The sequence below is a fragment of the Cebidichthys violaceus genome, unplaced genomic scaffold (assembly GCF_023349555.1).
Source record: "Cebidichthys violaceus isolate CVI_PGR_0920_01 unplaced genomic scaffold, fCebVio1.0.p SCAF_58, whole genome shotgun sequence".
Classification (NCBI taxonomy): domain Eukaryota; kingdom Metazoa; phylum Chordata; class Actinopteri; order Perciformes; family Stichaeidae; genus Cebidichthys; species Cebidichthys violaceus.
This window is the reverse complement of record NW_027176794.1, coordinates 276074-303194: the sequence shown is the minus strand read 5'-3', so window position 1 is coordinate 303194 and position 27121 is coordinate 276074. Positions and strand designations below refer to the sequence as shown.

Sequence of the window (27121 nt, the reverse complement as noted above, 5' to 3'; positions counted from 1 at the left end):
TGTAAAAAAGGAGAAGAAAAAACATAAAAATGAACTCTTGACCTCAGTATTTCTAAAATGCTTCCAAATTTCCAGTGCCAAATATTAACAAACAAGTGAAACGTTTAGAAACATATTATCTTGTAAAATCAGTTCCTGTAAATCTGCCCTGAGCCTATAAAGCTCAGAGTGGTGGGCGGACTGAGCGGTTTTTTTCTTTCCAGTCCGGACTGAGCAGGATAATACAAAATACTGAAGGCGTGTTGTTGTAGTGAGCTTGTATGGCACTGTGGCAGGAGGACGGTCGCCATATCTGGGTAAACATCGTAACCGTATCACGCAGTTGATATTATAGTGTGTGGATTGAAACCGGAGCGTACAGTAGCAGCAGCAGCAGCAGCAGCAGGCGGGGTGCTATGCTGCCTGCAACAGCGGACGCACACGACTTCAATGCAGGACTGACGCTTTGTTTGTCCCCTGCACGTCGGACTGTCACCTCGGATGTTCGGACGATTATTCTCACTGACATTTCGTCTTGTTCGTGAGCTCCGGGGTGGGGGGAGATATGGGACTGCACGCTTCGAATGAAATGGGATTTTAATGCTGCAAACAGCGGACGCTTTAGCCCGCGCACGCAGCCAGGGGACTGTAGTGCGCTCGGTAATGTTTGCCAAGGAATAAAACGGTGCGGCCGAAGGTGCATAACATCTCGTTTCCATGGACAACACGTCCATAATAACACAGGTTGCAAATCCGAAAGAGGAGGAGAGCATTTGTTCAAGTCCAGATAAAGGTAAGACGCACAGAAATCGCAAAATGCCACAAACGCACGCGCGCGCGCAGACACACACACACACACGCGCGCACACACAAACACACACACACACACACACACACACACACACACACACACGTGCGCGCGCGATTTTAATTTGGATTTCCAGCTGTAGAATATTCACGTTGCTCGGTTGCCAAATGTGATCTGCAGCCCTCGGTGCAGAGAGGATACCGGGCTCAACAGCAAGAGAGTGTCGACGGAGAACCTCCATTGTTCATCTGAAGCAGAGAAACATGGAGAGCCCTGTCCACATCGGCTGTAGATGTCATGTTTGGAGCGTAACTTTAGTGGGCTTCATTTGAGCTAAACCAAAGCTCATTTAAAATGTTAAACTTGGTGCGACTTTGAACGTGATCATATATATGTGTGTGTTTTGGAGTGAGCTGGGTTTTACTACAGGGGGCGGGTACTCTGCTCCTTTTTGCACTGGCGACATCCCAGTATGCACAGGCTCTGTAAAATGCCTGGTGTACTACCAATATCACCACCAGTGATCAGAGGTCAACAGTTTGGCTATGGTGCATGAAGAAAAACGCCAATTTAAGTCCTTAAGCAGGGACATATTTGATTGTACACATGGGACGTCTTGTTTCTCTTTTTTTTTATTATCCAAAAGCCAGTAATCACATTGGATACACACATATATTTAGCTTTCTGTATTTTTTTCTGTCTATCTTAGAATAAAAGCACCTCACTGAAGCATGATAATGTTGAAAGGCATCGTCAGCTCCCCTGTACAGTGCTTAAAGATAATAAAACCAATAATCGTCAAATAGCCGACCGACGACGTCTGTTAACAAAGGTCAGAAATGTCCACTTCCAGATGTGTAAGAAGAAGAAAAAAAAGTGCCTGAAAACAACAGCTGCTCGACAGATTACAGCGGCTGAACGAAAACACATTTTCTCTCTGTTGTTTTGCACAAGAGTCGCAACTTCACCATGTGGTGATGCCATCAATGACAAATCCCCCTCATGAGTCAAGAGCTTTCCAGTTTTCATTAACTTTGAGAGGGGTGGGGGGGTTCTCTAGTCTGTGCAGGACAGTCACACAAGAAAATCTGGCTTTGGAGTTCTGTGTAACCACACGTGGGATACACAGGGGTCCGCGGGAGGCTGTAGCAGGAGGGCATGGTTGATCGGAGCTCAGGGCCCTGACATTCCCCCCCACCACCAGCACCCATCCCACTGAGCCAGGGTGCCTGGAGGCCAGAGGGACCACAACTTCCTGCTACACCCAGTGCTCTGTTGAGGAAAAGGTCTCCTTCCTGCATCACCTCTGCTGAGCAACACTGACATACACGATACACTCTGACTCGTTGATCTCCTGGCCGGCGGTCATGAAATGAAGATCTGGACACTAACAGGACCCTGAACACTAATTCTAGATCAGAAGTGAGGCTGAGACGTTACGTTAACATCTCATCTTCTTTGCTTGAAGTGACTCTAGGACTGACCTGCGTGATCACGGCGGCCAGATCAATTCTGATTGATCCAATGACACGTTCCCGATATTTCCTTTTCCTCTTCAGCTTCCTCTAATCCTGTGGTGCCACCTCAATAATTAAAACCTTCATAAACAAATCAATGAAAACAATCACTAACGGCAAACGCACGGCTTCTCTGCCGACTGAAGTGATGAAGCATCATCCAGGAAATTTGTTAGAAGACAAATAAAACTGCAGGTTTTTAGCACATTTTTAATCGCTCGCACAGAGTTCCCACACTTTCTTGTCTGCAACATCCTGCTTGTCTCGAACAGCAAATCCCAGATGACATGTGGAATCCGACAATTAATCTGGCGGGATGAAATCCAGGGTCAGCCGCTGACCAGAGAGGACACGACACACACACACACACACACACACACACACACACACACACACACACACACACACACACACACACACACACACACACACACACACACACACACACACACACAGAGTATCACCAGGGAGCTTCCTGAATAGAGTCCCTGCCGCTCACCACTGACTCTGTCAATGCAGACAACAAACAGCGCTTGTTGTCCAGGACAGTTACTCTGTGACCTGCTCGGGCTGCGCTGAAGAACACACACACACACACACACACACACACACACGCTGAATATTTCAGAACACGGGCAGGCTATTTTCAGAGTCCTATCAGTTTCATTCCAAGCAAAGACGTAGTAATTCATTAGAGCCAAGTTCTTTTAGACGTTTGGTCAGGTGGAGAATATATCTTTATGCATTATGGATTATGTTAAATGAGGTGAGGGTTGGAATCATAATGTGGGTGTGGGTGGTGTCATACTGATGGTGGATACAAGGCTATTTGTTCCCTGTGTTGGAGGTGAACTTTATCAGATAGATAATTGTGGACACATTCAGACCATTGCTTGGATCCCAGTGTCATTTTTTTTTTTTCTTAGATAAAACAGCAATGTCGTACTACTTTTAAGGCCAGATATTTCACAGGAACCAGCACATAAGGAGGAGGAGGTTGAGAAAACCCAAATGAGGCTTTTCATTTGGCAGACCTTTTTACTTTGCAGGATCTGATGCAATGCAATGCAACGACTGGACTAACAGCGCACAGGGAGTCACAGGGCGGCCAGCCTCCGTCTCACTCTGCACATCTTTGAGGCTTTAGTCTGATAACTTCTCAGTCCGACGGGTATCGATGGACGAGCTGTTTAACCTAATCAGATTAGGTCAAATCTGAGTTTAGCTCTTCACTGCTGCACTGTGAGCGATGGCGGACGCTTAGACTAAAACGGATCGTGAAAGATGTGTTTAGGTGCTCCTGGTTGACGCCTAATTAGTTTTTTGCAAATATTGGCTACGTTTAGTGATGTTCTTTATTTTTTATAGGCCGTGTTAATCAGTCCCTCAACACTTTCTTGCTTACCTGTCTCTGGCTGTTCCAACCTCGAGCCCATTTGTTACTACTGAAGACTTACATCTTTAAAAACGGGTCACAAACATATATTTACATTTTTAAATCCTAAAAAGCTCTGGCACTGTGGATCTTACTACTCGTAAGAGTAAATTGCTGGGGACTATTTTCACTTGGAATGTTCTTGGTAATGATAAAATATGTTCAAAGAACAATAGAGCTCTATGGCACATAGAAACAAGCTATATGCAGTCTCTGGGTACAGAGACAACTCTTGTTAGTTTGTCATTGGTTTTGGTCTTTTCATGGTCTTTGTTCTCGATAAGAAAACATAATATCGTCATTCCTGTTCTTTCGGTTTGCTCTAGTGTTGCACAGCTATGTGTTTGTCAGTTTAGTTTGTCACACGGCTTAATGGTTCTCCTGGAGTTCTTGTAAAATCATTTTTTTTTAATTTTTGTAATCACTTAGTACTGCGGGGGGAAAACAACAAACACAAACTATAATTGTTTTGATTGCATGCATGGTTTTTTGGGCTGAGACTGAGTAATATGCGTTGTCCTGAAGAGACATAATTGGCCATTCCCCCATGTCATTACTCCAATGGCATCTCAAGGCTGCAGCAAGACAGTGTCACAGAGCTCATTAACGTCCAGCCTTTTAAAAAACGGGTCAAGGTACTCTGTCTGGTTTATGGGAATGTCTTCAAAGGTGATGAGATATATAATTTCAGAAGAAGCATAGACGAGGAGGAGCAGCAGGCACCGGGATTTATGTATGGCATGTTAAAATGATTCACCCAAAGGCTTGTTGGTTAGAAAATCTTTGCATTGCCAGAAAGAAAATTAGATTAAAAAAAAATACTGAAGCTGTAATTATATATATTAATCTGGAGAAAAGCCTGTGATTTCATGCGCGCTTGACATTTGAGGTTGTTTCTGGAACGTGCTGCTGTACATTAATAAAGTGTTTATGATGTGTGGACCACACCTGCAGGGGTGTGTGCAGCACAGTTAGGGCGCTATTGTGAGTTTTGGCTTCCCCAGAGTCCCTGGCACAACCGGCCGCTCCGCTGTGTACAGCACTCTGCTGTCATGACCGGACTCTGTAGAGGAGGATTACCATCTTTAACTCGGCCATAGGTGGCGTGGATTTCTTAGATATGTTTTGAGCGCGCAGTATGTCGTTCACAAGCCTTCCACCTCTCTTAAGAAGCACATTGGATTGCTATGTGCCTACAGTGAAGTCAATATTCAGAGCACCATGTTGACTTGGAGAAAGAGGGAGGCTCTGAAGTGCAAGTCCCCTATTACAGATTTATGAGTCTATTTCAACCGATGCTGCTCAGAAAAGCTGATTATCTGCACCTCCAGGGAAGTGTTGGAGTGTTGGACACATCTTTATTACTTTAGTCCAATACTATACTGGGCAGCTGATTGGGAAGAGTTGAATGTTTTTCTTCCATGCCTAAGCCCCTTGACTGGTAAGCTTGTTAACTGTGCGGGACCGGCCTCAGTGTGTTTGTGGATGAACATGCCTGAAGTGGAAGTTGTGGGATTGTCTTAATTTATGTCTTTTATGTCTTTTGCATTCATACAGTCCCCCAACGAGAGGCAATGAAATGTTTTTACAGCTGTGAGTAGCAAATAAATGTATTATTGTAGTACGTTTTTTGTTACTCCGCACAGAGCTTGCTTGTCATTGTAATTAACCGCAATGGACTCGCCAACACTGAATTTGACGTTATGTTTGAGCTCATAGACAGTCCATCATCAATAGTGGCTCCTTTGGGTGGTTGTTGATGTATTAGTCTCTTATTTTATGTTGGAAACGAGGCCTAAAAGTCATAGTTTATGTTCACATCTCCCTGCTGATGTCATTGTGTCATTTTTTTTTTTTTTAAGTACTGTCAAGAGAAAAATCCATAATGATGAATTTATACACAGTAATTGCTTAGCATTTTTAAAAACAGCTGTTTGTTTGCCAAGAGTTAGATAAAACGCTAAAAATCCACCTACCACCTCTAAAGCTCACTATAATATGTGATCACATCTCGTTTGCCTAATATGTACAGAATATGAAGTATAAAAAACAAACAAAGCAAGTTGTTTCCCCCTGCTTTCATTGTTTATGCTAACCTAGCCCTCTGCTTCGACACGACCAGTCAAACAGATATTTCTTTATCAAAAAGTGATGAAAGTAGACTGATATTAGGTCAATCTTTAATTTAAAGAATGAAATGTCTTAACAGTGAACCTATATTGGGCTATCTAGAAGCTAGCCAAGTAGCAGCCCTATAAGCTCTATATCTCTAATGCCTCTCTTATGCATTTCCTTCATGGTGTACTTTGAGACAATGAGGGTTATCTATTGTGACACAGAATGCATTAGGAAGATTTATGTCAGATTTCACAATAAAGAATCAGGTTGGAACACAAAAACTCTGCGAATTGGTCCTTAATTACGAGGCAGTCTGTAAAGATCTGTGGATTGTGAGACACGGTGAAGGAGATGCAATCGCACTGCAACCCGTCCCCGGAGAGGCCACAGGGGAAAAGAGTGTGGGTTGACGCTTTCTTCACTCCCACACTGGCTGACTGTGAATACTTAAACCATCACTCTGAATGCAGTTTTAACTGGAAAGAAAGAGAACAGAGTTGCTGCTTCTGTGAAGTCTCTGCACTAAAATAGAGCTTTAACATCATTTGACTTGTTCTTAAATCTGGTTACAGACTATATTGTTGATATGCTGCCAGTATGTGTGTTCAGTAGAGCCAACAGATCCACATGACTCTTGTTGTTATATATATATACACATGCATGCATGCGTGTGTGTGTGTGTGTGTGTGTGTATATATATATATATATATATATATGTATGTGTGTGTGTGTGTGTATATGTATATATATATATATATACACACATATATATATATATATATATATATAAAGTGTGTGTGTGTGTATATATGTGATTGGCCAGTTTCAAGGAATGTACGTGTGCCTGCTCAACATTTCTCTGCTCTCAGTAAAGTATTTTGTTATTCCTTTAGTTTGGTTTTGCTGCACACACCATACGCTTTGGGGTTTTTCTGGGCCTCTTTTTATGTCTGTGTGCTTTGGACCGTATGTTCGACTGCATTGTGGGAAAGTTTTATGTTTGAATGTTGCCTCAAGTGTAGCTCATACGCTGTGTTTGTTTGTTTGTTTGTTTTGGAGCAACCTCTATACTTCAAAATGTCCAGCCTTGGCTTTGAAGAGGCTATTAGTAGGATTTCTAGTAGATTCTTGATAAAATGACATTCTGCCCAGTACATCTTCATCCTGAGCGCTGATGGGTTGTGATTGCACTCATACATAATCTAGTTTATATTGATTTGAATGATAAAATATACATTTTAGTGCAGGATAACAGAAGAACTCCATCCATACTAAGCGTCTTGTGTCTGTTTTCCAGTTTTTAGCTTAATTGACTGCAGCTGTCAGTGGCTTTCAGCTCTTCAAACTTCGCTTAAATGAATACAGAAGACAAACGACTGACACTCTTCTGCTGCATGCTTGTCGTGTCTCGATTTGAAACGCACAGCATTGTTGTGGGATTACATCACGCATGCCTTTCCTGTATTTCTTGACACTTTGGCATTCAATGGCTGTGAGTCAGTGAAGACCATTATTAATGCTCCAAAAGCCACAATCCCTACGGAGTAAAAGAATCGCCTTCCACACGGCCACAGAAGCCCTGGATGCTGCTGCTCTAAAGCCTGTTTTTTTTTTTTTAAACGGGGCTGTTGAGCGTGGACTCGGACACGCCACAAGCTAGGATTAATCGAGCATCCATCCAGCCAAACAGATGTTGTCAAAACAGATCAATACAATCAAAGAAAGGTAGGGGTCAAGGAGAAACGAGTGTGTGTGTGGGTGTGTGTGTGGGGGGGGGGAATCAAGAAGCGAAAGCAGGAGAAAATGCTCAAATAGCATCTGTGTGTCTCTTGGGTTGCAGCCAGGTACCCAGCCTGGCTCTGACAAGGTGATGGCCTTCCTGCATATTTTGCCCTCTTCTGGCTGGCATTCATCACCAGTAATTGGCTATCTAAAAGGGAGATCATGTTTAGTCCAAAATGATTTTCTGTCACCCTTCCTGAATTATGCTGCGTGCCACTTTGTCCGATGTTTGACAGTAGAGCATTTTTTTAATCGACGAGCAAGGGGTAAGCAAATGCACGAGTATGGAGGCTGTAAAAGACACAACGAGGGATTACTTTTCTGCCTCTCAAGAGGTAAAGGTGAATACTGTTTAGCTATGAATCTCAAGGGGCACAAAGTAGGACATGCTGTGTGTGGAAGTGTAGAGATGAACGTCTCTCTGAGAGCAGAGGCTCGGGGAAACTGTAGCAGCAACAACACACACGCAGGGCTTCGTCATAGAGGTTTAAAAGAGGTGGTCATTTACCAAGCAGGGAGGGTTTACCAATAGGCTGTATATAAGAAGTGGACGTAGTCGCCTTGATGTCACTCATTGGTTTGTGGACTGCCGTATTGAAGCCTTTGAAGAACTCTACATTGTGGCCGTTGCCATCTTGTTTTTGGTTCATCTTGTAGATGGGAGGATCACTAGTAAACTGTTGGAGTTCCCCTTTAAATTCCATACTAACAGCTCACCGGATCAACTCTCAGGATCAATTTTACAGCTGCGTGGACAGCATCGCTGGGGACACCAAGTGTACAAGCGTGTCTGTACTCAAGAGAAGTCTTAAGACTGGCCCTTTAATTCCATCTGACATTAAATCTTATAACGTTTTTTTTTAGCTAACCGACAGGCAAGGAGGATTTCCCGTCAGTCACTGAGCCTCTGGCATTGTGCGCACAGTTGTAGATAAGAATATATAAATAATAAACTGTCGCAGCCCCAAACAGCGTGGGCTGTGTTGCTGCCGGTTGCGTAACTGCAGCAGAACAGTCAGATCTCCCTCATTATTTCTCCCTGAGCTCTCAGTGGGTTAATTCCCCCGCGCTTGTCATCTTCTTCGTTACGCCGAGTGCTCGAGAAGCAGCAGCCCCCCCCCTCCTCCTCCGGGAGGCACCGCCACCACAGCGCCCACGTCGCTGTACCATTGAGGCTGGAAAGCAAGATCAGACCAGCCCACATCTTTGTGTCAGAGTTCACGGCAGCAGCTGGGAGAATTAGCACCCTGCAGTACGACATGCATGGCTGCCAACCGAGTGGTTTAGGTGTTTAAATCTCAGCAAACCATGTCTTGACTTCAAACGTAACAGGGTTATGGAATAAATGTCAGTTACATAAGGTCATGTAGGATATGTATGTGTGTATATATATATATATATATATATATATATATATCTGTATACGTATATGAATCCTCCCAGATAAGTAAGGAAATATAGCCAGAGGGACAGCTGAGGGTCAGTGAGTGTGACTAAAGGCATCTGCTAGAACTGAGTGTACAGCACCCCCACAGCCTGTAATTTTCACTCTGCCCTCAGCTGTCTATGCGGTGAAGTAAGGAGGCTTAGCAGGAGTTTATTTTATCATACTGTGCTATTACTGCCTTGATGGCCTCACACATAACCCACCAACCCTCGGACCTCGACAGGGTCAACGCACACAGGCTGAAGTGTCAGGCTCAGCTCATCTGATGCTACCTAACTCCACTCAGCTGTTTGGATTTGGTGTGTGTGTGTGTGTGTGTGTGTGTGTGTGTGTGTGTGTGTGTGTGTGTGTGTGTGTGTGTGTGTGTGTGTGTGTGTGTGTGTGTGTGTGTGTGTGTGAGGGGGGGGGGGAGCGAGCAGCAGACACGTGTCCAAGTGGATTGTGAAGGAGAGGCTCTTTGGTGTGAATGTTGTTTTAGAAGCCGATCTGTTATAATTATGATCCCCTCTTTTGTGAAAACGATCAATAATCTGTGTTTTGGGATGAACAAAAGATAGAGTTGGTGTAAAGGCTGGCTTTGAGGCTCATGGTCTCCACATGTTCAAGCGTGCTTGAGCAAGACACCGAACGGCTGAACTGGCTCCTGATGTGTGGATGACTATAAATGGAAATGGTCACTTTGGAAAAAAACATTCGCTTTAATGTATGTAATGTAAAATATATTGATTTACTAATCATTTAAGTCTTTTATCAAGCTACATTTCAAAACTACCAATGGACCAACATTGTCATCCCTAGAACCATTCTGCTATAGCAAAAGAATCCCAATATTTAAAGTTGACACCTTTTGTGAACTTGGGATGGGCATTTTTCACAATAAAGGGATAAAACAGTAAAGAGATGAGCGAGTGTCTGAACTTAAGAATACGATACGTGTCTTTCTTAGCGTCGTCCCTATTGGAAGTATAGTGTATTACTGCAGGGATTCCTTCCACACTGTTATTTTGCTGAAGCACAACAAGGAGTTCCCCCTCACTGCTCGTCTGTTGCTGTGAGTGAAACAGCTTCTTCCTCAGGTGCTCTCTCTGCCTCTGAATGTTGTCAGCTCAAGACATTAGATCCCAGGCTCCAGGCTAATAGTGGATTACCTGCCAGTGTGTGTGTGTGTGTGTGTGTGTGTGTGTGTGTATGTGTAGAGTACTGTTCTTCATTTTGGCTGCAGCCGAATAAGTATTTTACGTCACATGTTGTTATATAAGCCATAGACAACTGGTACCCCACACTCAAAATCTCAGTGAGAGGAGGTAGGAAATGATGTGAAAAAGCATGCCCACCGTTTCAGGCGATGAATGGGCTCATTTTTGTCTGTCGGTGTCTCCTTGCCACGATGTCAGGAAGGCTTGTTTTGCATTGAAATCCCCATGGCAGCTGTTTTATTCTGGTGTATGTGAAGCACTGCCATTTAAAGCCGACCCGTTTTTTCCATCTTAATTATTTAAGCTGCACAATGGATCGTTTTCACATTTACCTTCGTGCCCCCCAGGTACTGTACACTTTACCTGCCTGGCTAGTCAACTAACTGCTGCTGAAGTGCAGTTCAAGGTCTGTCACTCACACAGGCGCTACCAATACCAGTGTATTAATGAATATGTTATTTTGCACACGGGGCTTAATTCTGACATTTCAGATGTTGTCACGGTCGGACCAAACGGGAGGAAAAATGCATCAAGTTCAAGTTATACAATAATTAATAATGTTATGATTTACATTACATTGCTCGGGGGGGGGGGGGGGGGGGGGGGGGTAAAACCTGTGTGATCATCCAACCTTGTGTGTCTTGCCGAATCTGACGTTTGTTGTAGCAATGTGGTTATATTTCTAGATCTCAGCAGTTAACTTGGTGAGCACAATGTTGATAGTTTTGAACATCATTTCCATTAGTTATGAAAATAAGAGCCAAGTTGTAATAAACCTGAATTGACCTGCTAAATTACTAATCCATCACTCTTTGGCTCAAGAGTGATGGATGTCCTGACATAAACCTTTTAGACGTCATCTAGCAGCTAAACTTAAACCTGCTGTCGTATTTCAAATGTGGCATGTTGTGTTTTGACTGGGTGCATACTTTATGTGCTTTTAAAGCTACAGTAAAAAGAGGCCACCTCAAAAGTCTTGAGCTAAGCCGCGGATCATATTCCCTCTCGGAGCTTGGCATTAGTCCACGCTGTGGGTCACGGGGTGATTATCTCTTCCTGTCAGGAATGCTGAGAATTTCCTGCGTTTTCCCCCTCTTCCGGCCTTGTTAGTGGTTGTGCCTGAACATGTGACAGATAGCCCGGGCCCCGGCTGGGTCTGATTGACTGGACAGCCTTATATCGTTGTTACCTAATGTTTAGCAGGAGCACCGTCACAGGCGCTGCCCTAAAGGGATGTTGTTGTTTTTTTTTACAGCTCTCGCATCAAGGGAATATGCTGATCGAATGAAGTGTATTCAGTGGGTAAATAATTCTACACCTGCTCTGAGGAGGCTTCGGCCTCATCTCTCTCTCTCTCCAGGGAGCTTTTGTTAGATACAGTAAAACCAATTGCATGCGACACCCTTTACTTAGACTTCAGTGAGGTGGATCCCTTATTAGCAGAACCACAGGCTATCGGCTGATTCCTGGGTGCTTTAGTGTCTCATTTGGCTGATTTTAACTTCCTGCTGTGTTAATGCAGTTCAAGACTCCTGCATTTGTAATGGCAAATGTTGCACTTTAACCTTTTGCTGTTATTCTCAGAGCATTACTCTGAAAGGCGAGTCGACTCCAGCCACATTCCTGAACAAGGACATTGAAAGAAGAAAGTTTGCGTCAATCTGTGAAGTATGCGGTTTGTTGATAACCGTGCACGTGGCCCTTTGCCTGAACATGTGAACATATGCTGTGTGTGTGTGTGTGTGTGTGTGTGTGTGTGTGTGTGTGTGTGTGTGTGTGTGTTCGGCGTCCGGCAGCAGTCAACTCTCAGCTATGTTGTTTGTGTCAGAGGGAGAAAGGAAAGCTCTGTTTGTGTAGGGTGGTGGTGCAGGAGGGGGTGGAGTAAGAATCAGGCTCGAGTATAGGCTGCCTCGCCTCTGTGACTCTCTCCACCCATTCTACACCCATTTCTCCTCTTCCCGCTCTCTCCCGCTCTCCCTCTCCCACCTGCTTTTCTCGGGGTGCTTTTCAGGGGGCAGCAGACCAGGGCGGGAAAATGTAGAGGGTCTCAAAATGGAGGAGCGAAGAATGACATCATGGGGTTTGAGGCCAACGTTAAGGGGAGGACTCAGGGTCCCTCCAAACTGGAAACTTACTGAGTCAAATAGTCCAATTACAGCCTTTTATTTCACTGCTAGATAGTTTGGCTTTTCTTTGCCACCACCAAGGGGAATGAAGTAAACATAATTTTGTTTGTGGAGTTCATCTTATTAAAAAAATGAAACTTTAAAAATGGCCAAAAAAAAATGATTTTGTACCACTTTCTAATAATGCTTTTATTAATTGCTCGTAGTCATCTATAAATTATATTATTTTTAAACTACTAACAAAGCCATTAGATACAGCTCATAAACCTTAGTAAAAAGGTGCCATTGTTCACCGCTGTGAGCCCCACAAAGGATATTCCACTCACTTAAAATTAAAACAAATCTGCTTTAGCAGTTCACACTATAGCGTATTTGGGTGAACCAACCCTTTACATTTTCTGGTTAATTTTCTTTAAAGGTCGTGCCACAGTATAACGTTTGGCATATGTATTTAATTCCACCACATTAAGTCCCTGCGACTTAACGAGACTTCCTCAACTCTCTGTGTGTGTGTGTGTGTGTGTGTGTGTGTGTGTGTGTGTGTGTGTGTATGTGTATGTGTGTGTGTGTGTGTGTGTGTGTGTGTGTGTGTGTGTGTGTGTGTGATTGGTGACCTCGCTCTTATGGGGTTAATGCTTTCAGTGTGTGATGTTTTGCCTTTTCTCTAATCAGATGAATTCCTCAAGTTTACTTTCGTGGACGTGCATAAAGAAATATAGAGTGTACACGTCTAGTCGGTGTACTTTTCACTGTTTGCTGTACCAGCAGTGAGTGCATCAAGTCTACAAGGACAGAACATCTCCTTCAATCACCGTGCAGATTTCAGTAACACAGCATGTTGCCTTCCTGTTCCGACCGTATAGCTGTGTTTGTTTGGCTTCATGGGAACATCTATCGGGGAAGAGCAAGGGCCACTGCGAGCTTTGGACTACAAAGACGGGAGAGAACAAAGACGACGGACTGCCCGCGGCCTGTCGGATCCAGTCGGAGCGACCCAAGGATAGATCCGGGAGCCCATCTGAAGGCTCTTAGAACACGACCAGGCTGCAAACAGCCTCAGCATGCATGGCTAACTGGGCCGCCTGTGTCACACGGCTGTATGAGCACGTTAACAAGACGACAGGGACGCTGTGTGACGGCCGCTCCGAGGCACGGAAATTATGATTCCAGCTAAAGTCAGCCACTTCAAAGTCCCGAACAGATTTGGGATTTCCATGCCTAGAAATTACCTTTAAAGCAATTAAACTGGCAGAATTTCTACTTCAGGATCACCTCAGGATAATTGCGCTGTCAGATTTTTAGCCTTTGTACTGGAGCTGCCCAAATTTCTATTTTTATCCACTCGTCCTCACAGACAGAAAATATTTATAATACAAGAGTGTGAAAGTAGGCCATGAGCTTCAGAGACGGCGCTGGAGGAATGATGTAACCAGGAACCTATATGTGTATGTTTTCTCTCCGGAGCTTTGCGAGCCCTCTGCCACAGATTAACTCTTTTTCCCAAGTGAATCCATAGTTTCGGTTAAATTACTGTCAGATATAGTCAAATAATTGAAATGGTTTTGCATCCAAGCTGTTCAAGATATGGAATCTCTTGTATGTGTACAGTGGTTTTCAGTCTTTACATTCAGGGTCTCTTAAATGTGAAAGATTTTCTTTCTTGTGTTGTCATATATTCTGTCTCTCTCACATATGTGATATTAATCCGTCTGTCTCCGTCTTTCTTGATGTTAATTAACTTGACTACCTTCCCAGAGGGCACTCTGGGAAGCCTATTTTTGTCCCTGTGCTCCCTCGCTGTGTTGAACAACATACATCTCAGCCCCTTCTGTCACGATAATGTGATGATGCATGGGAAATGCAGTCTGTCTGCAACTCTGGGCATCACTTCTGTCTTTTTTTTGCTTTGCATTCATATAAATGCTTTAAAATATGATACCTGCTCTCAACAGGTGACATTGCTGTGAAATGGCACTAAAGAAATCAGCACTTGATTCAAAGCCAGGAGAGCCATTCAATGTCTCACATAGTGAAATATACATATATATCCCATTTATGCTATATAATATATATAGTATAACACGCAAAAAGGGATATTTGTCCTCCTTCAGTACTTTTACTTTTATTGCCTTGAGTACATTTAGCAGATAAAAATAAAATGTCAAACAACATGCTGGACCTTTACATGTAACAGAGTATCTTCACAGTGTGCTATTGCTTCCTCCCTCACTGGCTCCCATATGCAAATAACCTGGCTCTTTCTTTTATTGTCTCTTCCAGTCTCCCAGTCCAACAGCAGCCTAAAGAAGCATCGCAGCCGGAGCATTTTCAGCCCCTTCTTCTGCTGCTTCCGCAACTACAATGACTACCACGTTGAGCCACCACCCGCCAACAAAAAGACACTTTCTCTGGCCCCGCCGCCAGAGGAGAACGGCAGCCCTCCCAAGGTGACGCTCATTTTTCTCTCTCTCGCATCATTCTCGGCCAGATCCCAAATTGCATTCCATTTGCATCCACATGACTGAAAAGAAAAACCTTGTGGGAATTAGTTGATATTTTATAACAGGAATCGTAGTTCGCGTGGAGAGGTCCGGTAACGAGAAACATTTGTTTGGTTTTGTTACAGGGAGCTTGTTAGGGTTTGCCTTTCCCTGCAGAGAGCTGAGGCGCTGTGCTGCCTCGCTGAGCGCTCCCTCCACAAATTTTTCCAGCTGCTACAAACCCGCTGAACCCAGAGGTTGTTTACCATCCACTGCTTGAAAATACGGGCTCGCTTCCCATCTCGCATTCTTCGATATCTGCCTACGCACACAACCGCGCACACAAAATAACACGCAGAGCACGCTGAGAAGCTCAGAAAGCCCCACACATACACACAGTCGCTCGCTCTTACCACACACCTATGACAACACATGTACGCACGCACGCACACACACACGCTTTAATCCCCATAAAGTGGGCCTTGTGTGTGTCCGGTGTGATGGATTGCCTGGCACCCACGCCTCCCCCTTCTCCTCACACACACTCTGACCAGTGTAGTGAGGATGTGTGAAGCGAAAGGTTCTGGCCACGGGAAAAGGCGCCAAAACCCCCGAGCTCCTCCGCAAACACGGTGTTCTGCTGCCAAGGCAGGTACGCTGGGCTATAAATGGAGCAACGTCATATCACGTTTCCACTCCTGGTTGACCTGTAAATGTCTCTCTTTCAGGGGCGGAATGCGTGGCCCTTTACAGACACTATACGTGCGGTCAGCACTGACCCGCTTCCGGACCCCCAACTTAACAAAATGCGTCCCCATTAAATTAGAGTGAACCTCACGAACCTCGCCATAAAAAGCCTTGTTATAGCGCCGGGTCTGATATTTGGAGTCCCTCCCAGCAGTGTACTGGATTTCTGGCCAGACATGTTTGTTACTATGGCAGCTCTGTTTGTTTTTCAGCAAGTTGCTCTCACTATCACAGTGTGTACTATTCGTCCATTTTCTCTGTCCTTCTCCCGCTTTCTCTCTCTGCGCATTTGTTGATTACAATATAGACGTCGTCAATTTCTTCCTCGCAAAGATTTTTCACTGTTTTGCGGTTTTTGGTTTTACCACCCTGTGTGTGTGTGTCTCTCTCTCTCTCTCTCTCTCTCTGTTTATTTTCTCCAGTGTGACCAGGTCCAGGTCATCCCCATCCCCAGTGTATGTATTATTATCTTTCATTTTTCTTCATCTCGCTCCATCACAGTAACCTCTTCCCTCTGCTGTGCTGTGCTTCATCGTATAGCTGCATGTGGATGTTGGCACAAAGGTGATTTTTCTTTCGCACTCTCCCATCCTGATAATCGGGCAGCTTTCGAGGCTTTGCTTTTGCGCCGCCTACCGTCGAAGTAATCCAAATCCATTCATTATCATATGATTTATTTCAGGCTTTGTCCTTTTGTCCATTTCTCCTGTTTTCCTCCAATCACTGGAACAGAACATGAAATTGATTTCCTTATTAGATCAGATTCATTGAATCTTAAGCTGGACCTTTACAGCTGCATTTTGGATCAACAAATGGATAACTCGCCCTGAAAACACCTGATTAAATCAGGTATTTGTCTGTATTAAGTAAAATCAATCAATCAATCAATTAACTCAATGAACTGCTGACTGTCCATTAGATGGGGGGCTTGGTTTCAATGGTTTGTTCTATAAATTCACTTGCTTTGTTTGTGCTCAACATGCAGTTTATTCAGTTATTTTGGAATCTACGCTGTGCCTGTGGTTTACTGTAATTATAGGATATTCACACTCACAGCATCCCACATCGCAGGCAAGCTTTAAACTACACCACACCTCCCTTCAATGGCAGGAAGGGCATGTGGCGATAAGGTCTGCTCTTTGTATTCCCGGCAGGGGCCGGGCGAGGACTCTGAGAGGCGACTTAAATAACTCCAGCTGACCTGGACAGGTTGTCTGCGTCGCTCTTTGCTGTAACTCAAAGTTTAAAACAACATAAGAACTAGACAAATAAGACGTCTCTGAAACTTGTTGCTACTTTCTTGGTCTTACTATTACCAAGTACAGTTATATACAAATATATAAAAACACACAGGCATTGAAATAAACACTTTAATTTAACCCTCCCTACTAAGCATTTTATAGACACTTATTAAATGGTTTAACACGTCACAATGTAGCTGCAATTAGATGTTTAGGTGTGGCTTGGTATATATATATGTATATATATATATATATATATATATATACTGTATGTATGTATATGTGTATATATATGTGTGTGTGTGTGTGTATATATGTATGTCAACAAACATATTATTTTGTGATTCTAATTTTGAGCACCAAAAAGAAAAGATGAAACACAAACTGGGGTTGATGTTATCAGTTTGGGATAGCGCCTCCTGGCTGTGGCTCCAGGTGAAGAGCTTCTTTATCTCGGTGCAGCTCGCGAGTGAAAATGTCAAGGTCCCGGTCAATCGCTCTTTCTTTGCTCAACCTGCATGTAATCACATTCATCACGGCCTGACAGGTTGTCATTCAGTGTCCTTGCTCACAGGGAATCCTTCCCATGATACATCAGCATGCAGTCTCGTGATAAGACATAATGAATACGGACAGCATGAAAACACAGACACATGCAGAGAACGGGTAGCATATTGAGCAGCAGCACAAGTGTGTGTGTATGTGTAAGATTGACAGAGTCCTTGCGCCATACCTCTATATAGGTGTGTGTGTGTGTGTGTGTGTGTGTGTGTGTGTAGGTGTGTGTGTGTGTGTGAGAGAGCGTGCCCCCTATGGCCTCACCATCTGCCCCGTGCCTGTCTGTAACCCCAGGCCTGCTTGGCAGAGGACACAAGCCTTTCTCCTTTCTCCCCCTGACCCTGAAGGCAGCACAGTCACAGAGCTCAGTCAACATGAGGTAATACAGAGAATATCAGCAGGGATTCGTACCGTAGAACCGCACGTAGAGGCACAACAAAAATTGGAAAAAATTGTCATAATATTACCAAATGGAGAAGTAGTTTTGATATAAGATGTCAAGGAAAAACATTCCCACCATGCAGCTTCTCACATAAGAGTATCCGCTGTTTTCTTGAAGTATTTTTATCATTTTAAATTAAGTCTATTAAGGGTTTGGCCTGTTGGTTGAATTATGCAATAAATTTGAAGGCATGACCTCACTATTTGTGTAATTTTATGTTCTAAATGATTTAACGGATTCTTGAGGAAAAATAATGTCAAAACTCAATAATTAATACAAAAATAATAATTAGATGAATCCGTATTTTATATGAAATACAATATTGCTTTCACACACACAAGAATGTACCAAATCCAGATAATGAAAAGAGAGGACTAGATATTAATTTAGTTTTACATGTTTTTGACCGATGTAATGCACAACAATTGAAGACAGTTCATTGCATCTAACATTCATTTTATTATCAATATCTTATAAATATTGCAATACTAATTTCAGGCCCCACCTTAAGTTAACTAGTTTCAGCTTTTAGTAAGACTGCGAGTAATTAGAGAAAATGGAATTAAGGAAAATTTTAGCTCTTTTGATTAAAGAACATGTTGGAGATTAATTTTCTGAAGATTGACAGTTGGATTGAATATTCTTCTTTAAATACTAGAAAGGAGTACTATTAAGCTACTTTGCAATATTACAACGATAAACACCCCAGATAAGTATCAAAGTAACACCTCCCTGCAGGTCATCATCACACCCTTAGTATGACTATGAGTGTGTGTGTGTGTGTGTGTGGGTGTGTGTGAGTGTAAATTGCAGCCTGTTCCGTCTTATGAACCTCTGTATATACACCATAATGTAAAAGGTGTGTATTGTCTCTGCAGCCTCCAGCCAAGTTCCTCCTGCCAGAGGTCAGTATAGATGATTACGGCAAGAACTGCGTGGTGATCGACCTGGACGAAACCCTCGTACACAGCTCCTTCAAGGTAATTTACCACACCCACACACGCAAACCCTCAAGTATACATTTGAGTATAGACACTCGTGGTTTCAGTCGTGTCATGCTATTATTGCTCACCCTGAGAGGGATAATAGGATTAAACCGAAATAAATCTGGAAGATGACATTCTTTGCTGTGAATATGGGCTTGATGGCATGATGACAATTAGCACGAGGTGCCACTGAGCTGAGAGGGACAAGAGATGGCCTAGCTGTTACTTTTTACCAATTCATCCTCCGATTCATCCTCTGCATCATGGCAGGAAGTATCATCTCCGTATTGTGAAGAAACATGTTCTGTATCTACAGATTGTCAGCTTTTTAAGGGCTAACAGCCGTAAACCCTTCACCCCCAACTCATTCCCTGGGAGTCAACCACCTACAGTACATATCAGCTAAATGCTAATGTCAGCATGCTTACATGTTGAAATTAACAATGCTAACTTGCTGATATAATGTTTACCATGTTCGCCATCTTGGTTTGTTCTGTTAGCATGCTAAAATATGCTAGTTATCCAATAGCTGTTGATACAATGTGGTGGACCAGCAGAGCAACAATGCCAAGAGCTATCCTGCTAGCATTGCTAAAATTTGGGGATCCATGATTTTCACTTGTTTGCTTACTTGTTTTTATGACGCCACTTCTTCATTTGACAAAGTACAGTCATGTAGAAGGTTATGAATGTAAGACAAACCCATGATGTTTTCAATAACAGCACATGATTGTGTTAATCATGTTGGTTAAATATCTTGAATGATTTGCAAGTATAAGACCAAGATGGGCAAAGATTTTCAGCCAAGGACAATTCTTGATATAAAAATGATAAAGCCATATAGACTCATGTGTCTCTCTCTACTGACACACCTGGCACACCCAGAGGCCCACTTCAGCACAGCTCTGCCTCGGCTGATCCTATTACGTCTGCTGTATCTGTGCCTGTGTGCCTTTTGTCCTCAGCATGAGGAAGCCAGAGAGTTGTGCAGGAAAATAGCTCAAGGTGAAGCTGAATAATCTTTTGTGTTTGCATAGTTTTGTTCATCTGTGAAAGGAAACCGTTTGTTCATTCAAGTAACTGCAGAGAGAAACGCTTTAAGTACATTTTCATACGACTGTGGAAAGTAAAAGGAAGAGAAAAATGTTCAAGCACTGCGCTGGACCCACCCATTACGGTCACAAGCCAGTATGGGGCCACACACACGCACACACAAGGGTGTGTCCAATACAGAGTACTGTTGCCTTGAATGACCGCGGGATGAATTTCCTAGAAATCCTGGATCTGTTCTAATAGTCTGAAGTGTTTTATTTTCCTCCCGAGTCAGAAACTCACACAAAAACTCATCTTTGTCCTCCTTTTGAGAGAACTCAGTTGCACACTGTATGCAGGCCGTCAAAATGCATTTAGCAGTATGAAGTAGATTCAGGCACTGCAATAAATGAAAATCAGTTGGGAGAGGAAGAGAGTGTAACGGAAAAGAACAGAAACTTTGCATTTTCAGCTTCGTTCAAAAGCCTGAATGGTTTCCTGAAGATTATTTATTTGTAGACGTGAAGTTAGGATGTCGTTTTGGATCAAAATGTTGGGCATGTTCATTTTAAAATGTAAAAGTCCCCATTTGAATTAGACAATAAGGGCAGAAAACCAACCAGAACTGACAGGGACATTTCACATAGTGTACAGATGGACATAGACTAAAAAAGAAATGTTACATAACGCGTCACATACTGTATGCTTTATCCTGTATTTTATGGATGAAAAGATAATTCCTGAGCCTCCTCCAGGATTAGATCCAGTGTGTTGGATGTGTAAAAATGGCTGATCGGATATGTGATAATAATAGTAAAGCTTATTTATATAACACTTCTCAAAACCAATACTACCTTACAGGAGAATACAATAAAAAACATTCTCATTACAATAAACATGGTCATTAATCTGCCGCTATATCAGCCTCCACTTTTTCACAGAGGCTGTCCATAAGATGTTGGGACTTGGCTGCTGGGATTTCATCCCATTGAGCCACAAGAGCAAAAGTGAGGTCAGGCACTGACGTTGGCCATCAGGCCTGGCTTGCAGTCGGCGCTCCACTTCGTCTTAAAGGTGTTGGATGGGGTTGAGGTCAGGCTCTGTACAGAAAACCATTAATGTATGAAATTTACCCCATTTGCATTGTTGTATTGCAACTGTTTCCAAAAAGTCAGATGCTGATTTTTATTATCGTGCTGTAGCATTACGATTAACTGAAACCAAAGAGCCAAAGAGCCCAATATAAGACAGAGTCAGGCCTCCTTAACCCTGTGAGGTTGAAACCAGTTCTAAAACAATTTATCAGACTAAATAAAAGCCTAAAATGATTAGTAGGTAAGTCAATAGACAGAAAAGTAATTTGCAACTATTTTGTACAAAATTCCCTGCTTCTAGTCTCTGAGTTGTGCATATTTGTAGTATTCTATGATGGTAAAAACATTAAATATCATGTGATGCACTTTTTGCAATTTTTTGGCATTTTATTGAAGGTAAAATAAATCAATGAAATCAGAAAATAATCTGTTATTAATCTATTAATCGATAATGAAAATAATTGTTAACCCTAAAAGGCTTTTAGTATAAGTTTTCTCCTTGCTCTGATTAAGAACAAAATTATGAGAAATTACTTTTTCTGTCCAAATACTCCAAAATAATAAAAATGTAAGATGCACAGTGTATAGAATAAAATAAAGAATCAACCCTTAAAACCTTAAATCATTAAAGGGCCACACAATGAAAAAAATAGTTTTAAGAAGTGTTTTAGAAGAAGGTGATGTGATGAGAATGAGCACCTCATGCGAGGTCATTTCAGCTATATTGTATGTGGATAAACCTGTTATAATGAGACATGGAAGTGTTTTTCCAAGGCAGGTTTATACTTAATCAGTGTATTTATGTAAAGGAATCATTTCATCAGTTGAAACAGTCCAGAAGATGTTCCCTCCGTCAAGTCTGTTGAGGTCAACGCCGGTTCAGCAGAGATCCATAAAACAAATACTCTCCATTCTCCCCATTTACTTCATCCCTCTCCCTCCATCTCGCTCACACATACATCTTCCTCCATTACCCATATCTCTCGTGGCTCGGATCCGGGCCCATTACAGAGCAGCTGTTGTGTGTTCAGTCTTCAGATGATGGAGCGATTCAGTAGAAGAGCAATAGGCAGATAACAAGTCTCTTCCTCCATCTGTCTCTCTCTTTCTCTTTCTCTCTCTTTTATCTTTCCCTTTTCTCTTTGTGAAAGTTGGACCAATGCCTGTCACTGGTTTAGTTTATTACCGGTTCTGTTTTTAGACAATGGAGGCCGCAGTCCTTACGTTTTCCGGTGTAAGCACAGAGCTTAATATACTATAAAACTGATTCATAGAAGAACTCACATCTGTCTGTCATCTGTCTGGGATCTGGATCTTTTGATTGTGCATTATATCACTCTTGCATCACCAAACATCTCTAGTACAGTAGGTCTATTGTTCCACTGTCGCCATCATGTTCATATTAGACAGATTAAACAGGTGACATGTGGAAGGTCAAAATGCTGTGTTTGGTGTTCCTAAAGCACACACCCCCTCTGCTGGGTGGCGTTGAACTGTACCTGCTAACTGTAGCATTGAAGCATTAAATGTACACATGCAGTACAATCACTAGGGGTGTGTGTAGGTTTCATCCTAAAATGTTTTTAATATATCTGAGTTTGTAAAGCAGAATTATACATTAAAAAAGATTATAACTTAGTCTGTGTAGGATATAAGTCATCTTAAGCATTGCCTTACAAAAGAATAATGATGTTGCAGATTTACCTTGATTTTTAAATATGAGTAGATGAATTACAGTCAATTAAGCTTATAATATGATACTTCTAAATAATCCTCAATCCTCTTTTGTGTCTACAACAAACCAGGTGACAGCCGGAAAAGCTTTCTTTGTGCTTCTTGTTTAAACTCAGAGAATAATTTTCTCCTCTGCCTCTATGTCACCTTTTTAACTTTTTCTCCCTTTCCGACATGACACCGCCGTGCCTCCCACCTAATCCTTTCATCGTCGTCTCTACGCCCTCCACTTGTCTTCCACCCACACCCCTACAGCGTCTATCTTCCTCCACCTCCTGCACCTCTCTCCTCGCTCCCCTTTCTTGCTTTTAAAGATGACACAAGTCGGCACTCCTGTCCCGCGCTCACGTCTGTCATCTCGTTCAGCTCCCGGGTTTCTCCCCGGAGTCTGACTCCTGGTTTTTATTTAACACTGAGAAACAGAGTGCTTGAGCAGAGGGAACCACAGTGTGCTTAAAGACTCCCTAGTTAGCCTGGGGAACCTTACAGGAGTATTTTTACCTTTTCTCTATTTTTCTTTAAACAAAAATGTGGTTTAGCTGCATACTTGTCAGATTGTGCTGTTTTGAGCACAAACAACAATCCTTTCTCTGTCTCTTGTCTTCCTGCAGCCCATCAGCAATGCAGACTTCATTGTTCCAGTGGAGATTGATGGGACTGTTCATCAGGTACTGTTGCACTGATATGGAGGACTTCGAGAAGTGGGCTTGAATTAAATATGAATAATATGTATTCATTTATAAGATCTCCCTCGGAAGCTGTGGCTCCATTTTCCTCCCTTTAGTATTTATTATTCTCTATTATCTCATGGCTACGTCAAAAGTAGGACAGCGTATACACTCCTCCTTGAATTTATTCAGTTTTATTCTCGGTGTCTCTGCTCGCTGTAAAGATGGATGTGCCGTAATGTGACCGTCTCACCTGGTAAACACATGTCATAAAGCATATTTTGAAGATATTGTTGAGTGAGCAGCTGAAGAGATTCTTTAACTGATTACAAATGTCTGCGTTTGAGAGAGAAAGCACAGCAGAAAGGAAGAATCGGAGGCGCCGTTAAACACTCACATTGTGACTAGAGTTGTTGTGCTTCCGTACAAAGGTTTATTTTCTGCGCCCCGTTTGAAGCGGAAGCAGCCAGACTGTAGCTGTGACCTGGTTCAAGTAATCCAGGATAGGCTTTCTGTATCTCTCGGCCTATGCTTGATTACTTGCACTTGGGGTCAGCAACTAACCTCTGGAGACCAACTAAAGTGGACGACGACGAGCAGAAATGACAAATGTGAACACAAAGTCTGTTGTTGTGAAGGGCTGGGTATTGCTTGAAAAATGTCTAATCCTCTCAGGATAGTTCAGACACTTGCATGTATCTTACTTTCTAAGTCTCTAATAGGCTTCAAATATGGATGTGTGTATGCGCATTTTTTTTTTCAGAAAAAAAAAACAGGGCGATTTTAGAATTAGAAATAATTGAATTAATTGCATTTGAGATTTATGATGAATTATATACTGTATGTGGAACTGTTTGAGGTATTTTATGTATTTCTTTTTTATTTATTTACTGCATTTTATTCTAAAGTTGTCAAATATGACAGCAAATTACAGAACCAGTGAAATCTGTGAGTTTTTTGGTGAAACAGACGGAAGCCTTAACTAATAAAAAAACAAAAAGGGCAACATCTAGCCCTAACTCTCACGTAGGTTGTTATTCAAGTCAAACCATGTACTAAGCTTTCTGACTTAAGGGTCAAAGCCTAGAATGTCATTGGTTAAAAAACGTATTCCACCAATAAATAACTTGCAATAAGCAACTATTCAATTAAGTCTTTACAGCCTCTTCCGCCCCATTAAGTAAACTGGGACACAATAAAACTTCACACCAATCAGTTCATGAGCAACGTCCCACTGAGACTCATCTAATCTTACCAGACATTTGACGCCAGGCCTCCTTACTCGACCGTTGTGTTGGTGGTGGTGTTTATTTTCGTGCCTTTTTTTTGTTTTAGGTGTACGTGCTGAAGAGGCCCCACGTGGACGAGTTCCTCCAGAAGATGGGGGAGCTCTTTGAATGCGTCCTCTTCACAGCGAGCTTAGCCAAGGTTCGCTTAAACGCTTTAACACTTAAGAAGACGGTGATGTGGCTTTAAGACTGTACTAACCTGATGGCTGGTTTTTTTGTTGGGTCATCCAGTACGCTGACCCTGTGGCAGACCTGCTGGACCAGTGGGGGGTGTTTCGCGCCCGGCTCTTCAGGGAATCGTGTGTTTTCCACAGAGGAAACTACGTCAAAGACCTCAGCCGGCTGGGCCGAGAGCTCAGTAAAGTCATCATCATAGACAACTCACCTGCCTCCTACATCTTCCACCCTGAGAACGCGGTAAGTCAGTCCTCTAGATGTTGAACAGTGAAACAGAAATGTGGTCCCATGGGGGACACCGCAAGTGGAGGGGCTTTATTAACAGGTTGGTTATTTAACAATTTAGCCTAACAATTCCTGGTGATTCAATCATATGTAAAGATGCCCAAATAAACAATATCAGCCGCTGTGTTGGGCCATTGACAGACTGAAGGGGCATGACGGCGATTGAGATTAATTCATTAAGGTACTGTGAACGCTCAGGTTCAGGCCAGGTCCCAGAATGATTACTAGAAATGTGAATAACAAAAACAAAATGCATACAAACTTGTCAAAATGATTATAGGTGAGGGAAGGCTGGATGTTGAGTTTAGGTATCTAAATTGTCAGAAGTTCACAAAAATGTTAAAAATGAATATTCTGCCAGATACGGGATACGTGTTTTTACAGCAATCTCGCTGCTTTTGTTCACTTGAGTTCATATCAACTCCTGTTGTTAACATGATTGAAACATGGATGATTTCATGTGAATCTACATGTATAAATGTGGGCTTCAATGACATTTTATGTTTCAAATTCCTGAATAAACTGGGATGGAAATACACGGCTACAACCAAAATAAGTTAATTACAAAGTTACTAATGATGGTAATTGATTACTTCTGCCAGACGTCGTCAGCTTTAATCTGAGCTGTTGTTTTGGAAACCGAGTTCTACCAGAGGCAGTGTTCCCAGTTTTATTTCTCTCCTCTGCTGCTGCCACTCTTCATGCCTTTGATGCATTTCCCCCATTAATTATTTACACAAAACTCGCACCATCTCCTCGCCTATAATGCAGCACTTTGGCATCAACATTCAGAGTTTTCTCCCTTCAAATGAATAAAATCTGTCTTTTCTGTTCTTTCTCTCTCTCTCTCCACAGGTCCCAGTGCAGTCCTGGTTCGACGACATGACGGACACGGAGCTGTTAGACCTGATTCCTCTGTTTGAGGGCCTCAGTAAGGAGGACGACGTTTATAGTCTCTTACAGAGCCTGAGGAACAGGTAGCAGGCGGCGGCTCCAGCTGGACCTTCCTGCCTCTGCACGGAGGCCTCACCTCGCTGCCACGGCCCCTCAGCCCGGCTCCTGTCCTCCGAGCGGCGCTGGGGCTCCCAGCGTGGCTCTAGATCTGAGCACTTCAGGCAATTGTTCCGTTCATTATTAAATCAAGAGACAACAACTGTAGGGATTTTCACCACCTCTGGATTCTTGGACTCTTTGTACAGGACTCCTACTGACAAAAGATTATATCACTGTATGTACATACTATATGTTTCTAAGCAAGACGTACATAAAGTAATTTTTCTATCAGAGAGTGGATGTTTTACTATTCTATCAAGTAATATTTTAGTTACCAAAAATAATCCAATAGACAGATTCTTTTTGTTGAGAGTGAGTGACGTTTTGTTTCTTTGTGTTGAGCTGTGCTATGCAGGCTGTTGTATCTCGTCTGACCTTTCATTCAAACAACTGTGATCTATCTTCTCTTACAGAATGAAGTGCCTTCATTACTGCGCTGATTTTGTTGTGTCAGGTTATGGGATGCACATCCCAAATACGTATTAACTAAATCCTTAAATTGAAGTTGGAAATCTGAATTGTCTGAGAAATCTGAGAAAACAGAAAAGATTTTTTTTTCTATATGTATCCAACTAGCCCCTTCGACCTGGGGGATTATTTGCGTTTGAGTTTAGTAACATTGAATTGTTAAATTCACCAAAGATTTCTACAATTCAATGTGAAGTGTGACTGAATGACGTCATTTGATCCTTGACAGTGACTGTAAATTAGACATTTAAACCCCACTTTATTATTGAAAAAAGAAACCTTTGTGATGACATCGCCGTCCACCAAAAGATGTTAAACTTTTGAGGAAGATGTAATAATTAGCTTAGACGACATGAAATTCTATTTATTGGGGGGAAAAGAGGGTTGGGTGCATTGTAAAGACTGCTGTTGAAATCGTACTGTACAACATTATTAAAGTTGCAAGTTTGCACACTGTCA

General features: G+C 42.5%; 1 protein-coding gene across 2 annotated transcripts; it reads left to right on the top strand.

Annotated features, from left to right (window-relative positions):
- The first annotated feature begins 219 nt into the window (after window positions 1-219).
- On the top strand, window positions 220-27121 carry ctdspla (CTD (carboxy-terminal domain, RNA polymerase II, polypeptide A) small phosphatase-like a). 2 transcript variants are annotated; one of them, XM_068732285.1, is made up of 8 exons: window positions 220-772; window positions 14689-14855; window positions 16058-16090; window positions 18755-18856; window positions 23334-23390; window positions 24726-24818; window positions 24911-25096; window positions 25997-27121. In XM_068732285.1, exons 1-8 carry the CDS (start codon window positions 697-699, stop codon window positions 26120-26122), a joined length of 840 nt encoding a protein of 279 aa, XP_068588386.1. In that variant the 5' UTR covers window positions 220-696; the 3' UTR covers window positions 26123-27121. The 2 variants fall into 2 exon arrangements, with proteins under 2 accessions (XP_068588386.1, XP_068588388.1); XM_068732287.1 differs by lacking the exon at window positions 16058-16090.

Bases quoted from the DNA above. Each gene is read 5' to 3' on its own strand.
- ctdspla (XM_068732285.1), top strand. From the start codon at position 697: ATGGACAACACGTCCATAATAACACAGGTTGCAAATCCGAAAGAGGAG. The intron at 23,391-24,725 runs GTACTGTTGCAC...TTTTTGTTTTAG, and splicing joins TTGATGGGACTGTTCATCAG to GTGTACGTGCTGAAGAGGCC. The intron at 24,819-24,910 runs GTTCGCTTAAAC...TGGGTCATCCAG, and splicing joins TCACAGCGAGCTTAGCCAAG to TACGCTGACCCTGTGGCAGA.